Source organism: Stegodyphus dumicola, chromosome X1, assembly GCF_044657685.1.
Source record: "Stegodyphus dumicola isolate Sdum_Otavi_A_Nest chromosome X1, ASM4465768v1".
NCBI lineage: Eukaryota > Metazoa > Arthropoda > Arachnida > Araneae > Eresidae > Stegodyphus > Stegodyphus dumicola.
In genome coordinates, this window is record NC_140780.1 from 204,612,822 (window position 1) to 204,637,834 (window position 25,013).

Below are 25,013 nucleotides of genomic sequence, written 5' to 3' on the forward strand. Positions count from 1 at the left end.
TTGGTCTTTTGCTTGAATCAAATAAAATATATTTGTAAATACTATTATTGTTTATATTTTAATAATAAATTTCAGTTAATTTATCATAAAAATTTACAACAGCTACGCATATTTTAGTACCTACCAGATACTGTTTGTTATAACTATTATTCATTAAAAATTATTCAAGACCGAAGTTGAATTATTATGAAATAAATTGAGGAATAATAAATGATATTTGAGAAAGAAGTTATTTTTTATTTTAACTCTTTATTCAACTATATATTACTCATTCGAAATAAAAGAGGAATACTTACGATACTCAAAATTTTTTATGCATTCTGTTATTTTCTTGTTGTTGTTGTTTGTTTGTTTTAATTACTTACTGGATTTCTTTCTAGGGCCCTCAAGGTAAAGATGGACCACCCGGTGCTCCTGGAAGAGTTGGTGAGAAAGGACCATCAGGTCTTCCTGGTCAGCCTGGGCAACCGGGTTTACCTGGTCTTCAGGTAAAGCTTAAATCAAAATATTAGAGTCAAAACACATTCTGTATAAAAAGAATATTTTTAGCGTCAGAAGTGCTCAGTATAATTAATCTACGTAACAGTCTTGCAATAATTAAAGAATTTTGTTTCACGCATATATAAAGTATGAATATTAAAGCACACTTGGGAAATGTTAAGAAATATGGAAATTTAGGACAGTTACTTTAATGTCGTCAATACTACAATCCGAACAAATTATGCGGAAGTTTTGGGTTACTTAATATATATTAAGAGACTGTAAAACTGAAAATTATATTAGCAGAGAACCAGGGGCGTAGCTAGAGTTTCCAGCGCCCGGGGTCAACTGAAGAATTTGCACCCCTTTCTGTGTGCCAAAAATGGAAAACATTTCATTAAAAAATTTCGTAGCATCAGTTTGGCGCCCCTTGGATGCTGCGCCCGGGGACAGATGTCCCCCCTTGCCCCACCCTAGCTACGGCACTGCAGAGAACTGAGAATTTGCAGACTTTGCATAGTTATTCTGAGGAGAAGGTGTTTCTTATTTGACTAAGTCTTATTTAAAGCTCCCATTTCATCAACACTTTATAACTAAAGAGTATATTACTTTAACAGTTTTCATAAATCGCGATAGCAATATAAATATCTCGACTACTAATAAGAGACACTAGGACAAAATTTCTGATCCTTTAAATAATCTGAAACTAAATTAGAATTCTATATGCTGAAACCATTTGATAGAATTTCATAGCTATTTCATCTAAAATCGATCTAGAAAGGGACTATAATGATAGTTGATTAAAATGCTATAAGTTATTTATTTTTAAGTCTGGTTTTAATTTCAATGTAGTTGCATGTATTAGAAGTATAAAATATAAAGCTTTAAAATCAACCTAAGGATTTAGTTCCACAACCTATTATTAGGGATAAAAGAAATAATAGAAACTCCAAGCTTAAACACTGAAAGTCTATCTTGAAAGTTGCAAGATGTACAAGTTTAAACACATTGAAATCCTACATGTATCATACATGTATCATAGGTTGCTACATGTATCATAGGTAGAGCCTAAAACTACACTTTAGTGTGTATACTTTTGATCAACCTGAAATAATCATTTGTAATAAATTTGTTTTTATATATATTTTATGTTTCCTTTTAGATAACATTTATGAACTTAACTCTCTTACCTAATGCAGGGTATTCCAGGTCCTTCAGGACCTCCAGGTGCTTCTGGGGAACGTGGACAAAGAGGTGAAAGAGGTCTGCCTGGGCAACCAGGACCTCAAGGAGCCCGTGGCTCACCAGGACCAATTGGGCCAACAGGAGATAAAGGGCCTAAGGGTGACATAGGATCTTCTGGTGACAAAGGGCATAGAGGACTGCCAGGATTACAAGGCCTTCCAGGTCCCACGGTAAATTACCTCTAAATATACTGTATTATGTAGAAATTATAGTGTACTAAAATTACCATATTAAGGGTTTTCAGGAATCTTAAAATTTTCCTTAGAGGGTTTATTTTAATATTTATAATATTTATTTCATTAATCATTTGTCATCTCAAAGTTTTAAATGATTAGAAAAGAAAAACATATTATTGGCCGAATATTTTTATTACAGCGCATCTTTCATCCTTTAAATGAGACATCTAGTATTTATGACAGAATGTGAAATTTAACTAAGTTTGTTATTTTCTTTCTGAACATAATACCAAACTTGATTTTTATTTAAGCATTAAATTTTTCTCGCGTGGCTAAAAGAATCAAAGGAAGCATTAGATTTGTTAATTCTTACAAGCCTTTTATTAAAATATTAACTAAAAGTAAAGCAATGAAGAAATTTTCTGTAGAATGTTTCCTATAGATTTTTCACAAGTATTTCTAAATTTTTCTTTGACTACAATTACAATAAATTATACAATAAATTTTACAATTATACAATAAATTTTACAATTATACAATAAATTTTACAATTATACAATAAATTTTTCTTTAATATATGAAACTATTTATCATAAAGACAAAAAGCTTTTTACAGGATGTCCTAAATTAGAGTACGGGTTTCAAAATTTATAACAGGAACACGGTTAAGGTTTAAAAAAAAAAAATTCTTGTATCAGATTCATATGACAGGGTATAAATTTTTCCTCACAGAGTTCCTGATTTTAGTTCAAACACTTTCCGACAGCTGCCGATGCAGATAGTAAACCCATAAATCAAAGAAAAATAATTGAAAATCACATCACAATTTTTCGAAATTTTTCAATGAATGAAAATTACATTATAATATTTTCAAAATGGTCACCATGAGCCATAATCAGATGTTGCAATCGGAAACTAAATCAGCAAACATTTTCTGTAAAGTGGCCAATGGAATGGCTGCACATTCGTCACTGATTATTTCTTCAAGTCTCTCAAGTATTCGGAGATTTTTCCGGTACATTGCATCTTTCAAATTACCTTAAAAAATGAAATAGGACTTTTCCAAACTGTATATGTTCCTTACTGATATATATTGATAATTTTATTTAAACCATTTACTTTCTGCTCTAAAAATAGAGCAGTTTTTAAATAATCTATTTGTACTTTTCTAATCAAATTTAGGGTCCACCTGGAGATAAAGGTATGACTGGAGATCCCGGCCCACCAGGAATGAAGGTAAATATATTTGAGAAGTTATAAAGTTTATTTTTCTTAGCTATCATGAACTGAAACCAGACTCTAGATAGATTGACAGTGAATTATCCCTGTGTCTGAAGTTAATGACAAAGTCTTAAGAAGGTTTTTTGAAAACAAACCTGTTTACTAAATCAGAGCTGGAACATAAATGCACGACTCGTACTTACAATTCAGCCAACCACTTGTGGCGATGTAACTTAGACTAACAGTAAGTTTAAATTTAAAACTAAGCTAATAGTCTAAAACTACACAATTCAGCTTAACGCGAAGCTGGCTCACAAATCTAACCGGCATAGCTATTCAAATATCAGAAAGTATAATACAATGCCGAAGACTACAAATCTTATCTGAGCTTATCTCAAATTTGCATAAACAATTTAACGAGTTTATTCTGGCCGGAATTGAAAAATAAGAGAGGACAGTAAAGTTTTGAAACAAAATAAACGTTAATCAAACTTAAGATCCTTACAATACCTTATATATATTGAGAACTTTAACTCATTTTAAAAATTAACGCCAGTTCTTAACAGGATGAGTTGTACTTCGCTTTGAGGATAATTACGTAAGAAATGCAAAACTTTGCACACATATAAAATGAGTTAGAACTTTTTCTAAATAAAAATATAAAAGAGATGATGAGAAGATGAAAATTAACTATGCGGCTTATGAGCACCATGCAATCAATTTTTATAAAATATTATTATTTTTCCTTCTTTCTTCTAACTTAAAATAACAAACTCTTTAAGTTAGAGGAGAGGAAAACTGAAATTAAGTGAAGTGTTACCTATATTAGTTGAACATTATACATGTTTAAAGATATGCAGACAATTGATATTTCATATGAAAGCTTAAATTTGAATTACTAAATTTCATTTCCTGTACTCGAAACTTCTCAAGCTCATCAGTTTATGAAAGATGATACCGTGATACCGGCATGAAATTATAGCTTAACTGCACTTTGTTGGTTATAATCTCCGTACTTGTTAGAATTCCATGTAAAAGTTTTAATAATTTCAGCGTTTGCATCTATGTAATCTCTGAGTCTATATTAAAACCATCATATTTTATCCCTGATTTGATCATTATCATTAACTGCAGAATGAAAACAATGTGTTGGAGAGGAAAAAATCGATTATATGTGATATTGTCTTAGATAAAATCGAAAACAAATTATATTGAGTTTCAACATTCTAAATTTTCATTATTACAACAAATATTTTGTACTGAAAGTCTTGTTAAACAAATACTATTTCATAGAACGCAGTTATTTTTACAGTGAAATTCAAAACTTTGAATTATTCTATTAGTTTTAATGAAACGAGGCATTTTTAAAAATATGCGGCAGAATTAAAAGTCTTTCAGGGAAAAAAAAAAGGAGTTAGTTTACCTTTGATTTCTATTATTTTGGGTATGTTTCAGTCATACCTTAAAATATTTATTATGGTGAGTAAATTAAAAGTATTTCATTTTGCTTGAGTGGCGAATTCTCGATTATCCTTAAAAATCATGTTAAATATTATTTGAAAAAATATTTCATATTGCATCGCTTCTACAATTACATACTAATATAAGTTGATTTATTTTCATCTTTTCTTAGGGGCCACCTGGACCAAAAGGTCCAATAGGTAATCCAGGAAATACAGGTCCACCTGGAATGTTGGGTATACCAGGACCAAGAGGTCCTCCTGGGGAACATGGAAGAGATGGCCCTCCAGGTCCATCTGGTCCACCTGGGCCGCCAGGTCCCCCTGGTCCAGGCTTTCAGTATGATGCAGCCATGTTACAAGCTCTTATGTCTCAGGGACAAGTGAAGGTATAACTCTTTCATGAGTATAAAAGTAATTTTAGCCTACTTTTACCATAAAAAATGAAAATAGCCAAAGCATTTCATTTCACAAAATGAAATTAGATATTTTAGTAAAATACAAGGATTTGTCTAAGTTGCTGCTTAACTATGTCTTTCTGAAAATAAAGCTATTTCTTGAACTTACTTTCTATATCAAAATGTACATTATTTGAGCAGGAGTAATTTTAGACTATTCAACTTTTTTTATCGATGATTATATATCCACAATAAGGACATTGTCCCCTTAACACATTGCCCTGTCCATATTCTTGAATGAATGGTGTTATTTATTTTTTTTTCTTTAGTAAGCTGCATTAAACTTGACATGGTCAGGATCCAATGTTATATTTCAAATAATAATTTTTCAGATGTACGCATTTCCTTTCAAATTTTACATTTTGTTCATGTAATTACCACTAAATAGCTTTATACTTTATTTGTAAACAGTGGCGGCTCGTAATAAGCACTGTGGAACTGCAGCACCCCCTATTCCCACTTATTATTATTATTAATATTTAATATAGTGTGCCCTTTAGTCTTTAATTATTTCTTTATACTTTTACAATACATAATCCTTAAGCTTAATGTCAGTAGCTATCCCCCAGTTTGTGAAAAAGGTACGAAAGTCTTTGTTTGGAACTGCGCGCTTCACAGTTCCAGCGACATGGCATTTGGCTGTTATGCGCATGCGCACAAAGAAAACAGCACGCGAGCCGGGTAGAGAAAAGAGCACTGTCGCTCCTGCAGTGCCAAAATTCTGGCATGTTGTTGAAAACGTGTTTTCCTTTTACTCTGCGCGTGTGGTATTCCTCCACAAGGTTTCCTCCTATTACTTCATCATACGGGCCATAAACAGAGTTCATAAAAATTTGCAACTTTTAAAAAATTGCCTTACAAAAATTCTGTCAACATCAAATGCAGATCAAATTATTGCAAAAGCAACAGGAATTTTAAAATATCTAAATGATGATAATTTCAAGTTTTGGTTAGAGCTTTTTTATCAGATGCCTCCTTGAAATAATATTAACTAAATGCAATACAGAGAAATTAGTGTGTTTAAAGTTAATGAATATGTAACAAATTTCAAAACTGCTATTTTAGAATTAAGAAACTCAAAGTACTGTGATAATTTTTCAAAGACACTGGTGGCAGAAGCTAAGGAAATATGTGATTTTATATTATGTATTGATATAATGCACATATATTCTTCCACTAAACGCTTAGCAGCTGCTAAATTATTTAACAAGAAATGCTTAGTTTTAGGAATGAACATAGTACCGACCACTGAAGCATATCCAATGATTGACAAAAAAAAAGCTTGAAACTGAACTAAAAGTATTCTATTGTAGGTCTGATATCCATGAATACTGCAAATTAATTGAGCTACTGAAATTTATCTTCGAAAATAATCAAGATGATGTTTTTAGTGAAATTACGAAACTGATAAAAATCCTCTTGAGAGTTCCCATGACTACATCAGAGGCAGAACGCTGCTTTTCAAAGAAGAAAACTTTTCTAAGAAGCACTAGGAATTCGGAAAGACTAAATGCACTTGCATTGCTTTCAATAAAGAAAAATTTCCTCACTTGTCATCCAGAGATCAAGGAGAAAATTATTGATCTTTTCGGGAAAATTAAAACTAAAAGAATGGATTTCATTTTTAAATGAATACACAAATATTGAACTATAACAATTTTGGTTAAAGTAATTAAGAAATGTTTAATTTTTTTCTTGTAAGATTTCATGAAGTTTCAAAATAAATTTTCTTTTTATACATGTTTGTTTCCTTTTACACAATTTTAAAACAAAGGTTAAATTTTTTTGGAACAACACCCCCACTAATTTTAGCCACGAGCCGCCACTGTTTGTAAAACAAAAACGAAAAAATTTATCAGTATTTTTAAACTGCATTTTTCGAGAACCGTACTTTTAATTTCAGTTCAAGGTAATGATAAATTGGCAAATGAGTTTTATATTTTCTATTACCAAGCACTGAGTTTGGATAACAAATAACTGAACTTCAAATGGACAAATAAAACTTTTGCCTTTCATTATTTTTATTCCTTTATAAAATAAAGAATTTAGTATATCATTTGAAACAAGATATATTAATTCCAGTGCAGCATAATAAAATCTAAGTACTAGAAATAATTTACTCTCCATATCTCTGAACTTCAGAATACCCCATTCCTGAGAACTTATTACCTTTTCTTCTCAAGTTATGTAGTCAATGTTATTTATTTATGTTTTGGTTTTGTATAATGATGCATAATATTGTTTATAACAATGTTAATCTGTATTTTTCAGGGACCTGATCCCTTACTAAGTGACCAGCCAGACTTGGATTTGTCTTCTGCTTCACCCGAAGAAAAGAAAAAATTAGTTTTCCAATTTTATGAGAAGCTCGTAAGAGATTATTCTGAACTTAGGAAGCCAACTGGAGAAAAAGATTTCCCTGCGAAAAACTGCATGCAGTTGGCAGGAGCTCAACCATCTCTTCCTAGCGGTAATTTATAAATTCAAATTCTTAAATAAGTGGATAAGCATTAATGGATTTAAAAAAATAAGTATTATCTTGTGTTAAATGCTTTTAGATGATATTTGTTCAGATACAGTTATCAGTTTTTAACTGATTTATTTCTCAGCATCGTTTATAATATTGCAATTTCTTCGATTTTTCTTTGTAATAATTCATTTTAATTTTACTAATATGAATTATTGTTGAAGGAAGGTTTCATTTGTTGACATATTTGCAGGGAAATATTGGATTGATCCTAATGGAGGCAATAAGAATGATGCCATTGAAGTATTTTGTAACATGGATACCAATGAAACGTGCATTATTCCTGATCCACAAGATGTATGAAAATTTTCTGTCATTTTAAAAAGATGAATTCTTGCACGGAATATTTTATACACATTTAATTTCTGAACCCATACTTATTTCATTTATTTTACTCACTTCACTTTTTCCTACAAATTTAATTTCTGAACCCATAATTATTCTATTTATTCATTTCACTTTACTCTTTCCTGACCCTAAATTCTCGCTTAGATTATAGTATACTTTTACCTAGCTTTATTATCATTTCCGTATCTTGAAATAGTGAATCATTTTTTAATTCATTTTTCAGAAACCATTTTAAAATGTTGCTATAGTACGTTCTAGAAAACATTTTGTATATTTATGAAATTAGTTAAGTATAATCTCTGATTTTTGTAATTATTATTTTTCTGTTTAGCATATACCTAAATAACATGATTATACATATATAATATATAATATATAGAGAGACACAAACAATATAAATGCAAATGCAAAAATGAAATACGGGAAGTATATTGCTTTATGAAGTACATTTTTGCTCATTTACAGATTTTAGCTGAAAATCACAGCTAAAACATTGCGGATGAAATAAATCAGTACGAGAGGAAAACGTCAATATCATGCCAGATAATAAGCAGTGGCAAAACTTCGCAAACTTAATACATCGTAGTTAAAATAGATCTGAAATCACAAACATATATATTTTCAGATTTAAAAGTATCAAGTTTAGATTTAAAAGTACAAGTGCATATTCTGTGTCATATGTAGTGCGAGTGAGTCTGTGCATGTGAGTGCGAGAAAAATTAACTAACAACGGTTTTTTAATTAACTAACAACTTTAATAAGAAAATCAACAGGAAACGTAAGAATTCGAAACTGGAAGATAAAAAAGTAATTTACTGCTGCAAATAGCAATCAATACAATTTTAACAGTCCATACATAGTTAGCTATTAAGAATAATTTTGAATTAATTATTTCTTTAGAATAGTATTTTTTTCGTAAAGAATACAGCATAGAAAGATAAGGAAAACAAAGATACATTACTTATATTAAAATGATTTTATTAATAACCAAAAAGCCGTTTTATTCCGCTGTTGTTACCCTGAAATTCCTTAGTAAAGATTGCGTCTTATTTTGCTTCATTTTCTTTGCATGTGATTCTGTTAATGTTTTCATATTGTTGATCTCCCTCTTTATGGCAAAGCATGTTTAAAACAATGCGGTGCAAAAATGAATGCAGAACTATAAAATAAACATCATTAAATGGTTCGATATGAATTTTTAATCATACAAATTGTAATACAGGTTAATTTATGGCATGCTAGATATGAAATTAATCTGTGTGCCAAATGGCGGACACAAATCATAGAAGAATACGGTTGGAGCAAATGTTGTCATACGACAGATACAAATCATAACAATGTTAGAACTTTATTTAGTATTTCGGTGAAAGAACATTAATGAAAATGGTTTTATTCTTATATCGTACATTGGGAAGACTGATATTTAAAATACTTCCTAGAAATTCAAATGTAAATTTGTAAACTAAAATAAAGTATAAATGTCAAAGATTATTTATACTTAATTATAATTTCCATTAATTTTCAGATTTTTAATGCATATATTTCCTTCTTGATTTCACAGTTAAATATTAATTGTTAATTAAAACATCAAAACTGAAGTAATATTTTTGTGTCAGAAATTATTAAATATTGCTACAGTTCTCGTCTCACAACAGTTCAGTTCTCACAACAAAACTAAGTAATATTTCTCGTCTCTTCTCGCTCCCAGAACTCATATATTGCAACAGCGAATATTTAAACTTTTCAGAATTCCAAAAAACATATCTGCGATGTTTTATTTTTTACCACTTTCTTTTGTCCGATGATGTTTCCAAAACTGCAAAAAATTGGCTTTGAGCTACGCTTTTTTTTTTTTCCCCTACAATATTTATACCACGATGTTTTTGAAATGCAATGCTTTCTTTTCTAACATGATATTTTATACGACAGTGTTTTCTCACGTTGTACTCTACGTGATGTTTTTGTCTGCGATGTTTTTGCCTGATTATTTTCGCCGATAACCTAGTTATATATGTTAGCTTATAATAGCACTTGTATGCAACTTGACTTATATTTTTAAATGCATATGCATCAGATATCTGAAAGAAGTTTTCCAATATTTAAATGTATATTATTTATATTTTAATAATAATCCTTATGGATCTAAATTACTTTATAAATTCTACTTTTACGTAAGGGGTAAGTAGATAAACTCAGATCGTTACTTTGTTGATATTAAAATTGTAAGAGCATTCACTTAAAATCTCTTAAAATGATGGTGGTTTAGTTATATATTTAACGTCATTTTATTTTTACATAATCTCTGTTACCATTATATTTTGTGTTAAAACGGCATCTAGTATTTTCCATTTCTTACTGAGCAAGATTTCTTTTTTTTTTTTCTAGGTACCAAAAGGAAGCTACGTAAGTGGTCGTGGACAAAAAACATGGTTTAGTGAAATGCAGTCTGGATCCACGGTTTGTAATTTCTGATATTAGTCTTAAATTTAAATATTATCCTATTCTGTCCAGAAATATATTTAATTTAACCTTAAAAGTATAAAATTTTAAATCTTACTCATGTATTTCATATGTGAAATTTCAAATCTTTATACCGTTAATTTATGAAAGGATTTTTAAGTTGGCATGTGCACATTGGCTAGGATAACCACGATGATCCTAGCCAATGTGGACCGAGGTTAACTAGGATAACACAGATTAATACAAAACAAAAATTAATACTATAAGTCTCATTGTACATACTATAGGGAATTTACTAACAAACAGGATTAATGAAGGTACATTGCGATATAAAACGTATGTTCAAATGTGCAGATACACACATAGTACTAAATATGATATGCACTATAAACTTGGAAACATTTACCCATAATACAAATGTGATGCTGTATAGTAAACACAATACATCACATGTTTAAAAAAAATCAGTAACAGCCTTCTGTTTCATTGTGCTGCCTCGTTTTCTTGCCACCATATTGCCTAGACATCACAACATCAAAATGTCGGCTGGTAAAAAGTCGTCTTGCTGTTCTGCATAAAGCAATAAGTTTTCAATCGCGCTCAAGCAATCTGTGTGACTGATCTTGGCCTGAACAATTCGTATGTCTTAGTCATCAGAACTTTCATTATGTGTGACTAAATTTGCAATGGCCGAATCAGACAGTTCAAATTGTTCGTCATCTTGCATCTAGCCATTCACATCTTCATTCAGTACTGCCTCTGTAACTCTGAACTGGTTTAAGGTAGCCACCTAACTCTTCATTATCTACTTCTTGAGTTTGAGTCATCGTCATTCGGCAAAATATTTTTCCAGCTTTTCTTTACTTGTTCTACAATTCTTCCAGCCAGTAAATCACATCTTTCAGATTAACTTTTTTTAGGCTTTTAACAACGTTTTTTGTTATTTCCCATATCTGTTAATAAATGTTTCAAGAGCTTGCTTCGGTAATTTCGTTTTAGCTTTTCTAAAACGCTTTTGTGCAAAGGCTGAATCGGGGATGTAATGTTAAGAGGTCAAAAAATATCGCAAATCTCTCCACTGACCAGCTGATAATCATAATTAGGATGACTGGGAGCATTGCCCAAAATTAATACCCCCTTATGGGGAAAATTATTTTCATCGTGAAATCGCTGAATACTTCATAAAATCTCTTCATGGAACCAGGACTTCAATACCGTTGAATCCATTCAAGTTTTTTTTTTTTTTTTTTTTACTTTAAAGGGAGATTTTCCACTTTCACATTTTTAAGTGCCTTTGGTTTTTTTTTTTTCCCCTTTTCTATTAGTAAAAGCTTATGCTTATTATCACCAGATTTGCTCGCACATGTCCAAACCTTTTCTTTACTTTCTTTGTAGCCGGGAGCTGGTTGTTCTTGTTTTGATGCTAGTGTCTTTCTCGGCAACATTTTAAAATTCAGCCCGTTTCGTCACAGCTATAAATTTGCTGTGGGTCCAGTTTGTTTTCCTGAACGATCTTATTCAATTCACTAACAAAGGAAATCACCGCACCTGAGCTAGCTGACAAAATCCCCCCTACAATGCTTAACTGTCGCAGGCCACATTGTGCTTTTTAGCGTTTAAAGTAACTTGGTGGTGCTGAATTCCTCTTCACAGCCTTTGCAACTCTGAAGCCCAAACCCATATTTGTTAATATCGGACAAGGTAGTGGACTTCCCATCTCTCTCACTTGCTGAAAGAATAAAAATAATGCTTCTGATATCTGTTTATAATCGTTATCTTTCATTTTTTTTTTTTTGTGTGTGTGTGTGTGTGTGTGTGTGTGTGTGACTTGTCATCTTCAGTCAGGTGTGCAGACAGAATCACCAATTTTTCAGTTTCCCTCCCTTTTCTTCTCCAGTCACCAACTGTTACTTCGCAAGCATCTCAACCACTACCAACATTCTGACTCTGGTGCAAAAACTAAAAAACCAACTGATTTTTCACTCAAAGCGAGCAAGAATCCAGGCTACTGAGTTCGAACGTGGTAACGATGGGATTCTTTTCAGTTTGAATTATTGCTAAAACCCAAGTATACAGATACCTTTCGAGCGAGGTTATTGTAGCGCCTTTTTTTATTGGGTTCAGGTAACACAGCCTCGGTTAATCAGGTCAGGGTTCTACTATACTAAAAAATAAAGAAAACATTGGTAGAATTAAGATACTTGATGTTTGTTTGGCTTATATTATTTCATTTATAATTTTGCTTAAATATATAGCACATATAAGTAACTGACATTTATAAATTCAGACTTAATCTGATATATAGCTTTTTTGTCGTTACTGTTTGGTTTAGTTTATCTGAAACATGGTTTAAATGTGCTCTTTTCCACGACAAAAATGCAGAATTAATAATAAAGGCATTTTAAATTCAAAATATTGTGATTAAGCAGAGATGATATACTGTCAGTTGAAACCATCTTTCTCCTAATAACTGCCAATTACGTTGTTTTGAATTAATTTTGGAAAATTCTTTGCGTCAGTGTTGGTGTTTAGCCCATAGCGGCCGAGTAGTAAAGTCAGTGAACACTGGTAAGTTCGGTCTAGAATTTGAATCCCGGCGAACAGGCTCGCTGCATGAGTGTTTCGTGGTTTTTGCAATGTTTAACATGGATACAAGCCAGTTTCCTTAAATGTCTTCTACGAGGCGTCCTTTCCTTTGGCGAATACCCTTGTGGGAGTCGCCTTAATTAATAATAATAATAATAATAAATTGTTCGGGCTTTTAGTGCAATTATAGGTATTCATTCTCTTACATGCGTTCTTTAAATAGCTTGCAGTTTGTAAACTCAATTTCAATCTGGTTGGTATACCTGACAAATGTGTTTTACAGAAGTAAGTCCACACAATTTTCAGAAAAATTGCAGAAGCTGTTAGAAAATATCTAGTTTTGTAATGTAGTTCTTTGGGCACTGTTTTATTAACGTCATTGATTTGAATGCTGTTTCTTAATTTAGTATTACGCCTTTGTTTTCCGTTTTTCAGTAACGTTTTTAATTAGTTTTTGTCTCCTTATTTTATGGGAGTCAAAGCTAATCTTTTAAATAAAACAAAAAATGAGAAGAAAGTAAGAAAATTAATAATTTTTTACAATATATACATATATACTGCAAACATCTATTGTAAACCTTTACACATTGTATATATACGCAGCATAAATAATAGATCGAAAATGAGTAAATCTGATATTTTTGAAGACACAACTAGTTTCTTCATGCATGCTTCACGTTTTACTAGAATTTTATGTCATATTTATAATTAATTACGGATATCAATCAGTGCAGCAGTTCTCTAACTTTGAATCATTGCTTATTGAATAGTTTTATTAGATATATAATCTGTTTTTATTTTAACTTTCCTTTGTTATTTAATACTTCTGTAATAACACACTAATTTCTTTTATCCCATAAATTTCAGTTTCATTACAAGATTGATCATGGTCAACTTACATTCCTGCAATTGTTGAGTGAAAGAGCATCACAAAATATTACTTATCATTGCCGAAATTCAATTGCTTATTATGATGCAAAGCATAAATTTTTCAAAAGAGCTGTGAAACTTATGGCTTATAATGATCTTGAACTTTCTGCTGATGGAAACAAGCGCTTTGTGTATAGTTCGCCATTTGATGGATGTCAGGTAATATTTTCATTTAAAACAAATGCTCAATTAATGAAATTAACGTCAGCATAATTAAATTTATTTTATATTAATAGAATTATATGCTACTAGAAATATCATATCGTTCAAATTAAAAGAAATTTAAAATGGCTCTTTTATTTCGATTATTCGCATTTTATTTCGATATTTTATGGTTTTACTGAGCTGATATTTAAGCATTGCGAGAATTTTCTTAGATAATATGATCTGAAATTTTCAGTTCCTTTATATTTTCTTTTAAATTTTCTTAATATTTAAGTTTGTTTAGCAGTTCACAGACAAATCTATTAAAGAATGAAATAATTATGTTTTCCTATTACTTTTGAAGAAAAGAAATGAGTAGCCCATCTAGTCATCATCCCTTTATGATAATTTATTTTTCAAATAATTTTTAAAAAACGCTTTTATAGCTAAATATTTAGCTTTTATAAGCGAAGCTAATTAATTCAATATAGCAGATGTTATGATGTAAGTGTAATTTTATTGCATTAGTTGAACATCAGATTTGTTCAGATTAATTGTTTTGTTTTAGAAGATGCAGTTTTTTATTAACCATGTTTGTGTTGCCATAAATTATTTTATAATAAATTACATCATTTCATTTAGATCCTAAAATCGTATTTATGGCTTTATATTTAAGTTATACTGACATCTTTTATACTTTTCAACATTTATGTTAATGATCTCATCAAGAGATTGAAAGGAGTTGGAGGTATCCAAGTGAGCAGGTTTGCTGATGATCTAGTAATATGGATAGAAACTAGTAACTGCCGAAACTTATAAGAGACATAAACAGCAACTTGAGAGTAATATGAATAAATCTGTGAAGACCCTTCAATCTTGGGCCATGGTCACATGATTTTCAATAAATCAAAAATTATGTATAAGTTTTTTACCTTAAGACATATTATACCTAACATTGATTTGTATTTGGATAGCACAAAACTAAATGGAAGTAGCAGGAAAAATATCTTGGGTTATAATGGACAGTAAGTTAAATTTTTCAGAGCATAAGAGACACACTGTGATTCGAGTCAAAAAAAGATTGCCTATCTTAAAGCGACTGGCCGGCGCATAATGGGGCTGTGCCCAGGACACTCTAAATCTCACCTACAACACCTGTATAAAACTAGTTCTTAAATATGGCAGTGGAATTCTGGTTTCGACTGCACAGACCAAGTTGGAAGTCCTGGGTACAGCTCAGAATAAAGCTTTCCACTTGATCACAGGAACAGTAATGTCAACTCCGATAGCAGCTTTACAATCCTATATTTCAAACCCTCCGATTGCTGTTGAGATAAAGAAACAGGCAATTTATACAATTGCTAGACTAAAATTATCCCAACGGGCAAATTGGATGCAAAATAGACAAGCGGGCATCCTCAGAACTCAGATTTCTCTACTCGAGATTTGTGAAAGCCTTTTGGATGACTTAAACCTCAATATTCCTGTTGAAAATACTAATACACTTGTAGACCCGCTGGAGTTTTTGTAAATACTCTATAATTTAAAACTACATGAAAATAGAAAAAAGACACACTAGATATTATTCTAAAAACAAATGCCTTGTCACTAATGGACAATAACTATCCTGAACCAAAATGGATGCATGTATTTACAGATGGCTCCTAGAATGAATAACGCTGCTGGTGCAGGTGTACATGATAAACTGTTTTCACAGCATGCCCCAATAGGTCAACATTTTTCAAATTTTGATGCAGAAGTTTATGCAGTCTTTTTGGCTGCATCTAATTTCAAAAGTGGAATTGAATTTTTTATAAAGGCCGTCATTCTTGTTGATTCTAAGTCGGCCATAGAGGCAATAGCTCTTCAACACCACTTTCCTCTTGTGTAAAAATTAAACAAGATAGCAGGGAACTAAATAGGAACGATAAAACTGTAGAATTTCAGTAGCTATCATCCCATGTAGATATTGATCTCTTGGCAAAAAGGGGTAAAAAGTTGTTTATTGAACAGGGTTCCATTCCTTTGGATTCCCTTAGTAGAAATATTTGAGAGAATTTTATATAAGCTTACAACACAAAACTATAAATTAAATCGAAACCCTGGGAGAATATCAGGAATGACTGGAACGAGTTCAGTTGCAGGCCATGTAGAGAGACTGTGGTTAATTTCAGACTGGGTACAGGACACGACTGCTTAGCCGAACATCTCAGCAGAATAGGCATATTGACTAATAGCCAATACCATATTTGTGAAACAAAGACTGTAAATAAGTAGCACTTGCTTGCCTGTCCAGATCGCATATAAGCATTCTGTACCGCGCCACGCGCATAGGGAAATATCCATACTTGTAATTGGACATACTTTCCGATGACATCATTTTCTCTTGGTGTAATGACGTTTAGGCGGAATTCTTACAGTTTTGGTTTTGTTGAATGATGCACATGAGTGATACGGAAGCATGAGCATTATCATTTGCATTCTTTGAATAATAATGCCAGACGTAAACACTGACATGCAGCCTTCTCCAGATGGCATCATGTTTATGGAACGATAAAATTATGAAATCCTTCAAAGATGCTGTTAATATATCAGAAGCAGTCTCAAATGCTTAGATTATATAAATAACTGAGTTCATAAATTTAGTGCAATAAGCAAAACACAGTAGATTACACGACGATCTCGACTCAGATGTAAGGCATATGTCTTAGTAAGTATATTATTATTGAAATTTTGTTGAATTCTGTTCCTTTTAAAATTGCAGAAAATATTTCTTTTGCAACTGTATAAGTTATTTCTATGTTAATGTCCATGTTTTTCACACTTCTAATATTCTGTTGACTTAAATGAAAGAAAAAAGGGCATTCAGTATATCCGCTGAATACACGTGCATAAGAAACTTTCTTCTCTGATAAACACTATTTTTATACAAAGGTACAAAAGACATTACACATTAAAAAATGAACAATATTTATAAAGCACATATTTATGGGAAATATTCAATTTATATATAGTTATCTCTATTTCTGTGTTCCAAATCTATAGTAGTCTAACTTCAAAAATAAATTTTACTTTTTCAGACTGACTACAAATATCGTGAATTTACTGTGTATTATGTTAGCTCCCAACGTTTTGCTGTTTGCGAAAATTGACTTGTCTCCTGTTTTCGGAGATTGCATCTGTAAATTATCTATATTTAATGAACATGAAACAATGAATTAATAATCACAAACCCTTTAATATGAAGGCTTTTAAATTAAGAATACATTTATTAAAAACCTCTGAATATAATATTAATACACATTTACGGAGTTAGCACACTAGAAAAAATACTGACTTTCGTCTCTATGGAAAAAAAAAGCACTACATTATTTATATTAAATTCATCATACTATAGTGCCGTAATAAAAGTAATCCGCAATAAAAATTCAGCGCACATCATTAACTATAACAATCTTTTCGGTACTGCTATCAAAATGTAAATAAATGGTATGGAGGTGTATTTTCGAGCCCAAACAAAGGCGTTCCTAAGCGTAGAGAAAATGATGTCATCGGAAGCCGTATCCAGTCGCAAAGATGGATTTTCCCCTATGCGTGTGGCGCGGTACAAAATGCTTATATGCGTCCGGATCTTGAAACTAAGTTACATTATGGTGACGGTTTCCTGCTGTATTGGATGGCCAGGGATCTTATGTCTTGTGCACACGGTTACTTTGCCACTAATCATTGAAGATTTTTAAGATTTTAATCGTGAAACTTATATGTCTTAGTTTTTTGGTATTGTAAAGATTTGAGTCTTAATGCTGTAATTTTTAAGTGTTTTTAATATTTTGGTAATGTAATTTTGAAAATACTGTTTTGTTTTTGGTGAGCGGCCTGATGTAAATGGATTGATTTCTGAATAAAGCCATAAGAAACATCAGCAACAAATCTTTTATCTTTTCCAGTAGAAGAATGTGTGACATTTAACTCATTATTTCTTATTATTTGGATATACGCTATAGGGAAAGTAGTTATTTAAAGTAATAAAATCGCGATCTTTAGAAACTTTTGTAATAAGATGTCTGTGCTGCTATATAAATCAATAAAATGTTTCTGCTAGAAAGCTGGATGCTTTATACATACTACAAAGAGTAAAATTTATGTTATAATAAAAATCATGTGTCTTAGAGGTAATATTGCTTTAGAATTTCATAATAAAGTGCATTTCAAAATAATTATTTTTATGACACTGTTGTATTTAAGAATAATTAAAATTGTAAACACAAATGTATTTAAGATTATGGTAATTTTATCTGCATAGATGTAATAATAATTACTGATGCTTTATCTAAGTGAAAGTAATATTGAATATCCAAGTAATTTAAGATAATTTTCCAGCATTTTATGTCATCTTTTGTAATATTACGGTTACTTCATGTTTGTTTTCTTTCTTTTCAGTCTCGAAGTGATGATTGGTCATATTCCATATTAAGTTATACAACTGACAAGCCTCAGAGGTTGCCTATCATGGACATTGCACCTCGAGATGTTGGTTTGAATAATCAAGAATTTGGTATTAGCATCGGACAAGCATGTTTTGTGTGAACTCTGAACTTTCTGTATCAAATCTGTGTGATAAAGTTTTCTTATGACTAGTTTAAATGAAATGAATTACCATACCTACTGAAAGAAGTCTTTCGTGTTATTGAACAACTAAATAACTTTATCAGTATTTAATACTAAATACGTTTTCATGAAATTTTAAAGTTGGGCTCAACCTTTTTCTCTGCCATTGACCAGAAATACATGGAGCATTCTGCATCCAATATTTTTTATGTATAATATGTTGCACTGCCATTTTAAATGTATTTATGAACATTTTAATAGAAGAATAAAAATACTGAAAGAGAATTTGTCTCATTTTATTTATTTTCAACCTGTTTTTCAATATATTTAATTCTTCACTTTTATTTGTAGAATACTAAATTTCTCAGTGAGAATAATCTTGGTGAAATTCCTCAATGAAATAGTTATATCTCAGTGAGAGAAACTAACATTTCACTGAGAAGACGAACTCAAATTTTTATTTTTCTGCTTTTTTAAACCTGTTTTAGAAGAATTTTTGAATCTGTGTAAAATGTTATAAATGTGTTTATTAATGGCATAAAATATGAACAGTGTATAATAGAACAACTCATATATACATCTGATTATTTTTATGCATTAAAAACCTTTATTGAAATTTTTATTTCTAAAATACCGGCTTTCTGTTACAAAAATCAAGTGTAGTAAAATTATGTGCTTTGATACACTTTAAATAATTTAAGAAAATATAAAATGAAATTATTCATTTTATTTTATGTATTTATCATAAATTCGTACTGTAGAAACTAAGTTATTCAAACTTAGCTCTTTTACTAGTTTCATAATTTAATCTGTTAGAACAACTTCTTTATTAGCGTCTTCTTAGCATAAATGTAGATTATAGCTATCAGAAAATCTTGTAATTAAATGATTGTTAGGTACAGTAGAGCCTCAATAGTCCGAACCGGCTAAAGCAAGAATGAAAATTTTATGGAATTAGGCATGCGCGTTTAGAACACTCCAGAGCCCAAACTAGATTTTTCTTTGGGTTTTGAGGCAAAACAGAAGGTTTAGGAAAAACGAAAAATATACTTTTGCCCCAGTACTGTTGCACATAATTACATTTCTTTTATACATATATACTTACATAAGTTGATAGATATGTGTTTACATATATGTGTTCAAGTATGCATGCTCACAATGTCTCAGTCCCACAGGATCTAAACCCACACTAGGACTTACTTACTAACGCCCTTGTTTCATACGCATAGAGGTCATGAAAACTTTGCACATTTTATGCCTAAATTTCTAATTTCCTTTTCGAAATTTTCAGTCATAATTCCTGAGCGTAAATAGTATATTTTGTCTATTCAATCAAAATAGAAATCCTAGAAATCTTTAAGAAAGTTGTGAGTGGCGATCAATGGCAGACGAATATGGCGTGGCTCGATCCATGATTTCGGATATATAGAATTCAGAAAGGCGGTTCGAAAGCTATGACAACAATCTTATTATTTCTGAATGTGGAGCAACAAACTGAGAATCTATAAAATCAGCCACAAATATTAAATGTAGAGACTACCCTTTTTATGTGATTTTGTTCAGCAATGCATTTCAAAAGATGCAATATGAATAACAGGGGAAATTCTTTAACAGAAAGCTCGTATCTCTGCTCAACGCTTAGGAGATATCTCCCAAACTCTGAACAAAAATAATGCAAGATAAGTTTAAGTATTACCATATCGAAGCCTATGCATAAACATAAGCCTGATAGAATTTCACAATGAAAGATTGTTCCCAGAGTCAGTGCATAGTCCTTAGTTTAGTTAAAATCAAAATTACTGTTCAATAAGAAAGACCTATTCTACAATGGAGAACTGTTTTACAAAAGTCTGTCTCAAAATCACTTGTATCCAAGATAGAAGAGAAACTTCTGGGTTACAAGATTAGTAAAGAAACAGCCTCCATTTTAACATGTTTAAAGTCATTTGAAATATATTGATTGCAAGTTATGATGATGATATTTATCTTGAACAAGATTTATAGAACCTTCAACAAGTCTGATCGAAATTTGCAGCTTATTTTTCTACATCAAATGTAACCTGATTCAACCGTTTGATCAAAGTGTTGTCGAATCTTTTAAGTGACTTTATCGTAAGGAACGTCTCACTAATTTTATCTTTAATGGTGATAACCAAATGGAATCCACTTTAAGAAGATAAATCTCAAGCATTTTGTTTACGTATTGCCTAAAACTTGAATTGATATGAAACCAATTACCTTTGGGAATTTCTGAAATAATATACTCAGAAGACCACCTGTTTCAAGATAAAAAAAACTCGGCCATTAACATCGCGGTAGAAGTTCTACGGAAGCAAATGCCAAACTCTCAATCTGTGAAAACTATGTCTTGGAAGAAAGAATGATCAAAGATTAATGGTACCGATACTTGATACTAAGTTCTAATCGTGGATCAAATTGTTAAATTTATCATTCATGAAATGATAGCGATGAAGAAAAGTAACTGAAACTGAACCATCTCATTCCGAATCTTACAATGCAGTTCATTTCAGTATTGCCAGAAATTCTTGAGCTAAAGTAACAAGAGAAGAATCGAAAAGTCGCAAAGAAGAGTACGTGACGTCAGAAATCGTGATTTTGGTGAAGTCATAGGTGCGTAAGTTCACATGACTTCTGACGTCATCAAGCAGTCAGTCTTCGAGGACTCCATAAGTTAGGGATTGTAATTAGATGTTTGGTCATTATATTACGTATATTAGTTTTGAAGAAGTTTTTGAAACTGGATTGCTAATTTCCCATTGTTTAAATATCTATGCTGTATTTTAATTAATTCTCAGTTAATTTAGGTTGATTTATTTTGGTTAATTTATTCGTATTCATTATTAGGTGCTTTCTCACGTTTAGATTGTTAATATTGTTGTACTAATTCTTTTTTGAGTTGGCAGTTTATTTTTTTCATTCATTATTGCTTGCTTTACTTTCACTGTTAATGCTTTTCAGTTAACAATATGTTCTCATTGTTGAAATTATTTCATTTCAAACAGATTCTGATTGCTAATAAAATGCTTTCCCTTTTTACTATTGATTTTGTGTGTGTGTGTGTGTGTTTTTATTTAGAATCTCAGGTTGTTTTGATTTTTAGTCATTCCAATTGTTTAGTTCACAGCAATCTTGTAAAGAGAATAAATTTCAAATATTCGGTGCACGAGCCACAATCAATTGTTTTGGAGCTGATGAATAGAGCAAAAATCTACAATGTTAGTATTAAACATGCATAATTTTTCTTTGCATTATGCTAGTATTTTTTCTTTAATTACTGTTATACTTTTATGGAGTTGGCCCATCTATCAGCAACACAATACAATCTGTGGTCCATGAGTTCAAAGAAACATTTTAAATCGTCTTTTACAAAAAACTGAGTATAGTTCAAATTTTACAATTGTTTTGGTATTCCTTTTTGAAATTATACATATCATCGGTATTTTGGGAATTGTTTTTTTAGGCTTTAAGTTTGTTTAAGCTGAAATTAGCAGGGTAAAGGGAAAAATTACTTAAATTTTTAATTATTACTAAATCAATAAAAACAATTACTTACTATATACTAAGTCAAATTGATCCTTAAAGCTATATACTGATTTTTTGTGCGGAATTTTAATAAGGTTAAAAAGTGTAAAGAAATGATTTCTTGGAACTGTGTAGATACACTGCGATAGTAATTTCAATTATGAACAAACATAAAATAAGAGATGAATCTTAGCTTTTAAAATTTTGATTCTATTTATTCAGGCTAAACATACCAGTATTTAGAAAGCTTTTCTCTTTTAAGAATGAACACACTATAAGACAACAATCTGTTTTCAAACAGAAAATTTTGTTTATTCTTTGAAGATACACTGTATTTCATTTAATCAATTTCATTTGACGCTAGTTTGCATCTATGCGACTTGCAATAAGTTTTTGTGTTGTTTGTTTTCATTCTTTTTGCCAATTCTCAAACATGGATATTGTAAACCAAGTATTATGAAAGGTGGTGCGGAATTTTTTTCATGTTATTCCTAATTTACATTTTAGTTAACACAGCATATAATCTGACCTTGGAACTTTGGAATCCTACTCATTGATCATCGAAACTAAAGTATCAAGGAAGCACACGAAAATACCAACTACTAATGGTAGTTACTGAGTGCATATGCACTCATGGGCTACGGTCGCTTCTTACTGATAGATTGCTTTTACTTTAAAGCCTAAATAAATTAGTACTTTATATTATGAATTAATTTTCATATATACATCACATAAACATATACGAATTTTATGGTATATTAAAAAATAAGCAGCAAACATTATCACAAGAAATTCGCAGAACCAATATGTAGTGATATGTAGTCCAGTGGGTTTGCGAATTCTAAAAATATTGCAGAATATTCATAGTTTTAAATTTCAAAATTTAACGAAGTAAATCTAAATAACCTCCAGTTTTAAGCATTATATTTAATGAATTTATTTTTGTTAACAGGATTAAAAAGGGTGATTAGATGCTTTATTCAGCTCTGAAATATTTTTATAAGGAAGATCTTCCAATATGTATATTTTCTCATTTAGAATTACATAACACTAAAAAAATTAACTGCTAATATTCTGTAGATAAACAGTTAAAAATTGTAAAAATAACTAAATTGGCTATTTGGCAATTTTCAAAATTCAGTTTTGAAATTTGAAAAATCACTAAATTGATCGATTCATGAAAAAAAAAAAAAAAAAAAAAAAATTAAAGCACTCAATGAAGGAATAATAAACGAAAGCTATATATTTTGGTAGCCATTGCATTGTAAATTAAAATGAAAAATTCAATAGAATGATGAAAATTTAATCTTTAAAATGTTAGGCCAGAATAGAGGAAACTATTGAAATCATTTTACTGTAGAAAGTTATCTCATACTGTATAATTTTAACGCCATACACCTTTATGTGATAATAATTAGGCTGGTCGCAAACTGAATATATGGCTCAGATGAGATGCAGTAAGTCATGAAAATAGTAATCTATTTTACAATAGCAATCTAACTGCAATTAGAAAAATGGGTCGGAAATTTTAGGAAATTTCTGACTCATTTTTCATTTCATTTCCGACTCAGTCCGAAATTTTATAAATGCAAGAATGCAGGAGACTGTCGAAAAAATCGCTGAGCACAAGTAGTTCGACATGGGTGCAAATCACGGCAAACGCACTGATTATGTTATAGGGGACGTTTCGTACTTTTACGCATGAGTAACGTGAATCCAAGCCATGTAACACATCTGTCATCACCAGATCTCTCTTCCTTCCAATAATAAAAATATTGCAAATTTTTTACCTGCCTAATCTTATTTTGAATACATTGCAAAAGCTTTTTTTTTTTTTTTTTTTTTTTTAATGTTTTATACTAAGCCAAAATTTTACCGCCTTTCCTTATAATCCTATGATACATGAATAAAGCTCTAATGTTTTTTACATTCTGAATTATTTAATTCATTTTCAGAACCAGTCTTTTCAACTGATGTGGCGAGGAATATTTATATTACTTCGTCAACCGTAATTTTCCTTGAACTTTCATATTATTTTAAAATCTCAGAAATAAGATTTTTCAATCAATATGTCTTCTTGTGTAATGTCTGTTAATTTTAAATGCTCGACTGTGTAATCGTAAAACAATACCCTAACCACATTGTGTACATTTACACTTTCAATCAAAGACGTAAAAGTCTAATCCAATGTCTATACTGTTTTTCAGACTTCCCTATAAAGCTGACTCCAAAGTTGAAATAAAGTTATTTACAGCTTCCAAATGTTTACAAAATAATGACAGCAGCTTTTATATAATAAAAAGTGTGTATATATGTAGTATGTACATAAAATTTAATATTAATATGCAAGAAGCGTAAGGAATTTGATTACAAGTACCTTCAAAGAACAGATTTGAGTGTTTCACAAGGGAAAGCTTGGTGCTAATGTTTTCCTGATACAAGGCTATCGGAGAAAAGACTTCATAAAGCGGCATAAATTCTTTGGTAACCCTTGGTAAAGCGGCGTTTGCCTTTGGTAACTTTCCGTTACGTTTGCTTGCTTAAAAAAAAAAAAAAAAAGAAAGTTTGTTTATTTTATTTTACCTGAAGGAATCTAGTTCTTAAATTTAATTTAACAACTTTATGTTTGAAGGAATAAAATCCATTGCATTTTACCCCCAAACCCGTTCAAAGCTCACTCAAATCCAGTGCAGATTACAAATTTTCTTAAAATCTGAGGAAGCGTTTCCTATAAAACATTGAAATTATTTTAAACAAAGCGCTATAAAGATATTTAAAAGTACATAATTTTAAAAGATTTTGACTTCAGGAGCAGATTGAATAGAAA

General features: G+C 30.8%; 1 protein-coding gene and 1 long non-coding RNA gene across 2 annotated transcripts in view; one reads left to right on the plus strand and one right to left on the minus strand.

Annotated features, from left to right (window-relative positions):
- The window catches only part of LOC118197000 (uncharacterized), a 50,473-nt gene extending 50,043 nt beyond the window's left edge, over window positions 1-430 (minus strand). The window contains exon 1 of the long non-coding RNA XR_004759493.2: window positions 297-430. This is a non-coding gene — a long non-coding RNA (uncharacterized LOC118197000). The remainder of the gene's footprint in view (window positions 1-296) is intronic.
- Window positions 1-18,928, plus strand: part of LOC118196999 (uncharacterized) — a 143,818-nt gene extending 124,890 nt beyond the window's left edge. The window contains exons 41-49 of the mRNA XM_035368469.2: window positions 381-488; window positions 1,680-1,895; window positions 3,084-3,137; window positions 4,756-4,971; window positions 7,312-7,510; window positions 7,761-7,864; window positions 10,301-10,372; window positions 13,829-14,050; window positions 18,476-18,928. Of these exons, the coding sequence (XP_035224360.2) occupies window positions 381-488; window positions 1,680-1,895; window positions 3,084-3,137; window positions 4,756-4,971; window positions 7,312-7,510; window positions 7,761-7,864; window positions 10,301-10,372; window positions 13,829-14,050; window positions 18,476-18,622 (1,338 nt within the window). The 3' untranslated portion in view covers window positions 18,623-18,928. The remainder of the gene's footprint in view (window positions 1-380; window positions 489-1,679; window positions 1,896-3,083; window positions 3,138-4,755; window positions 4,972-7,311; window positions 7,511-7,760; window positions 7,865-10,300; window positions 10,373-13,828; window positions 14,051-18,475) is intronic.
- The last annotated feature ends 6,085 nt before the right edge of the window (window positions 18,929-25,013 follow it).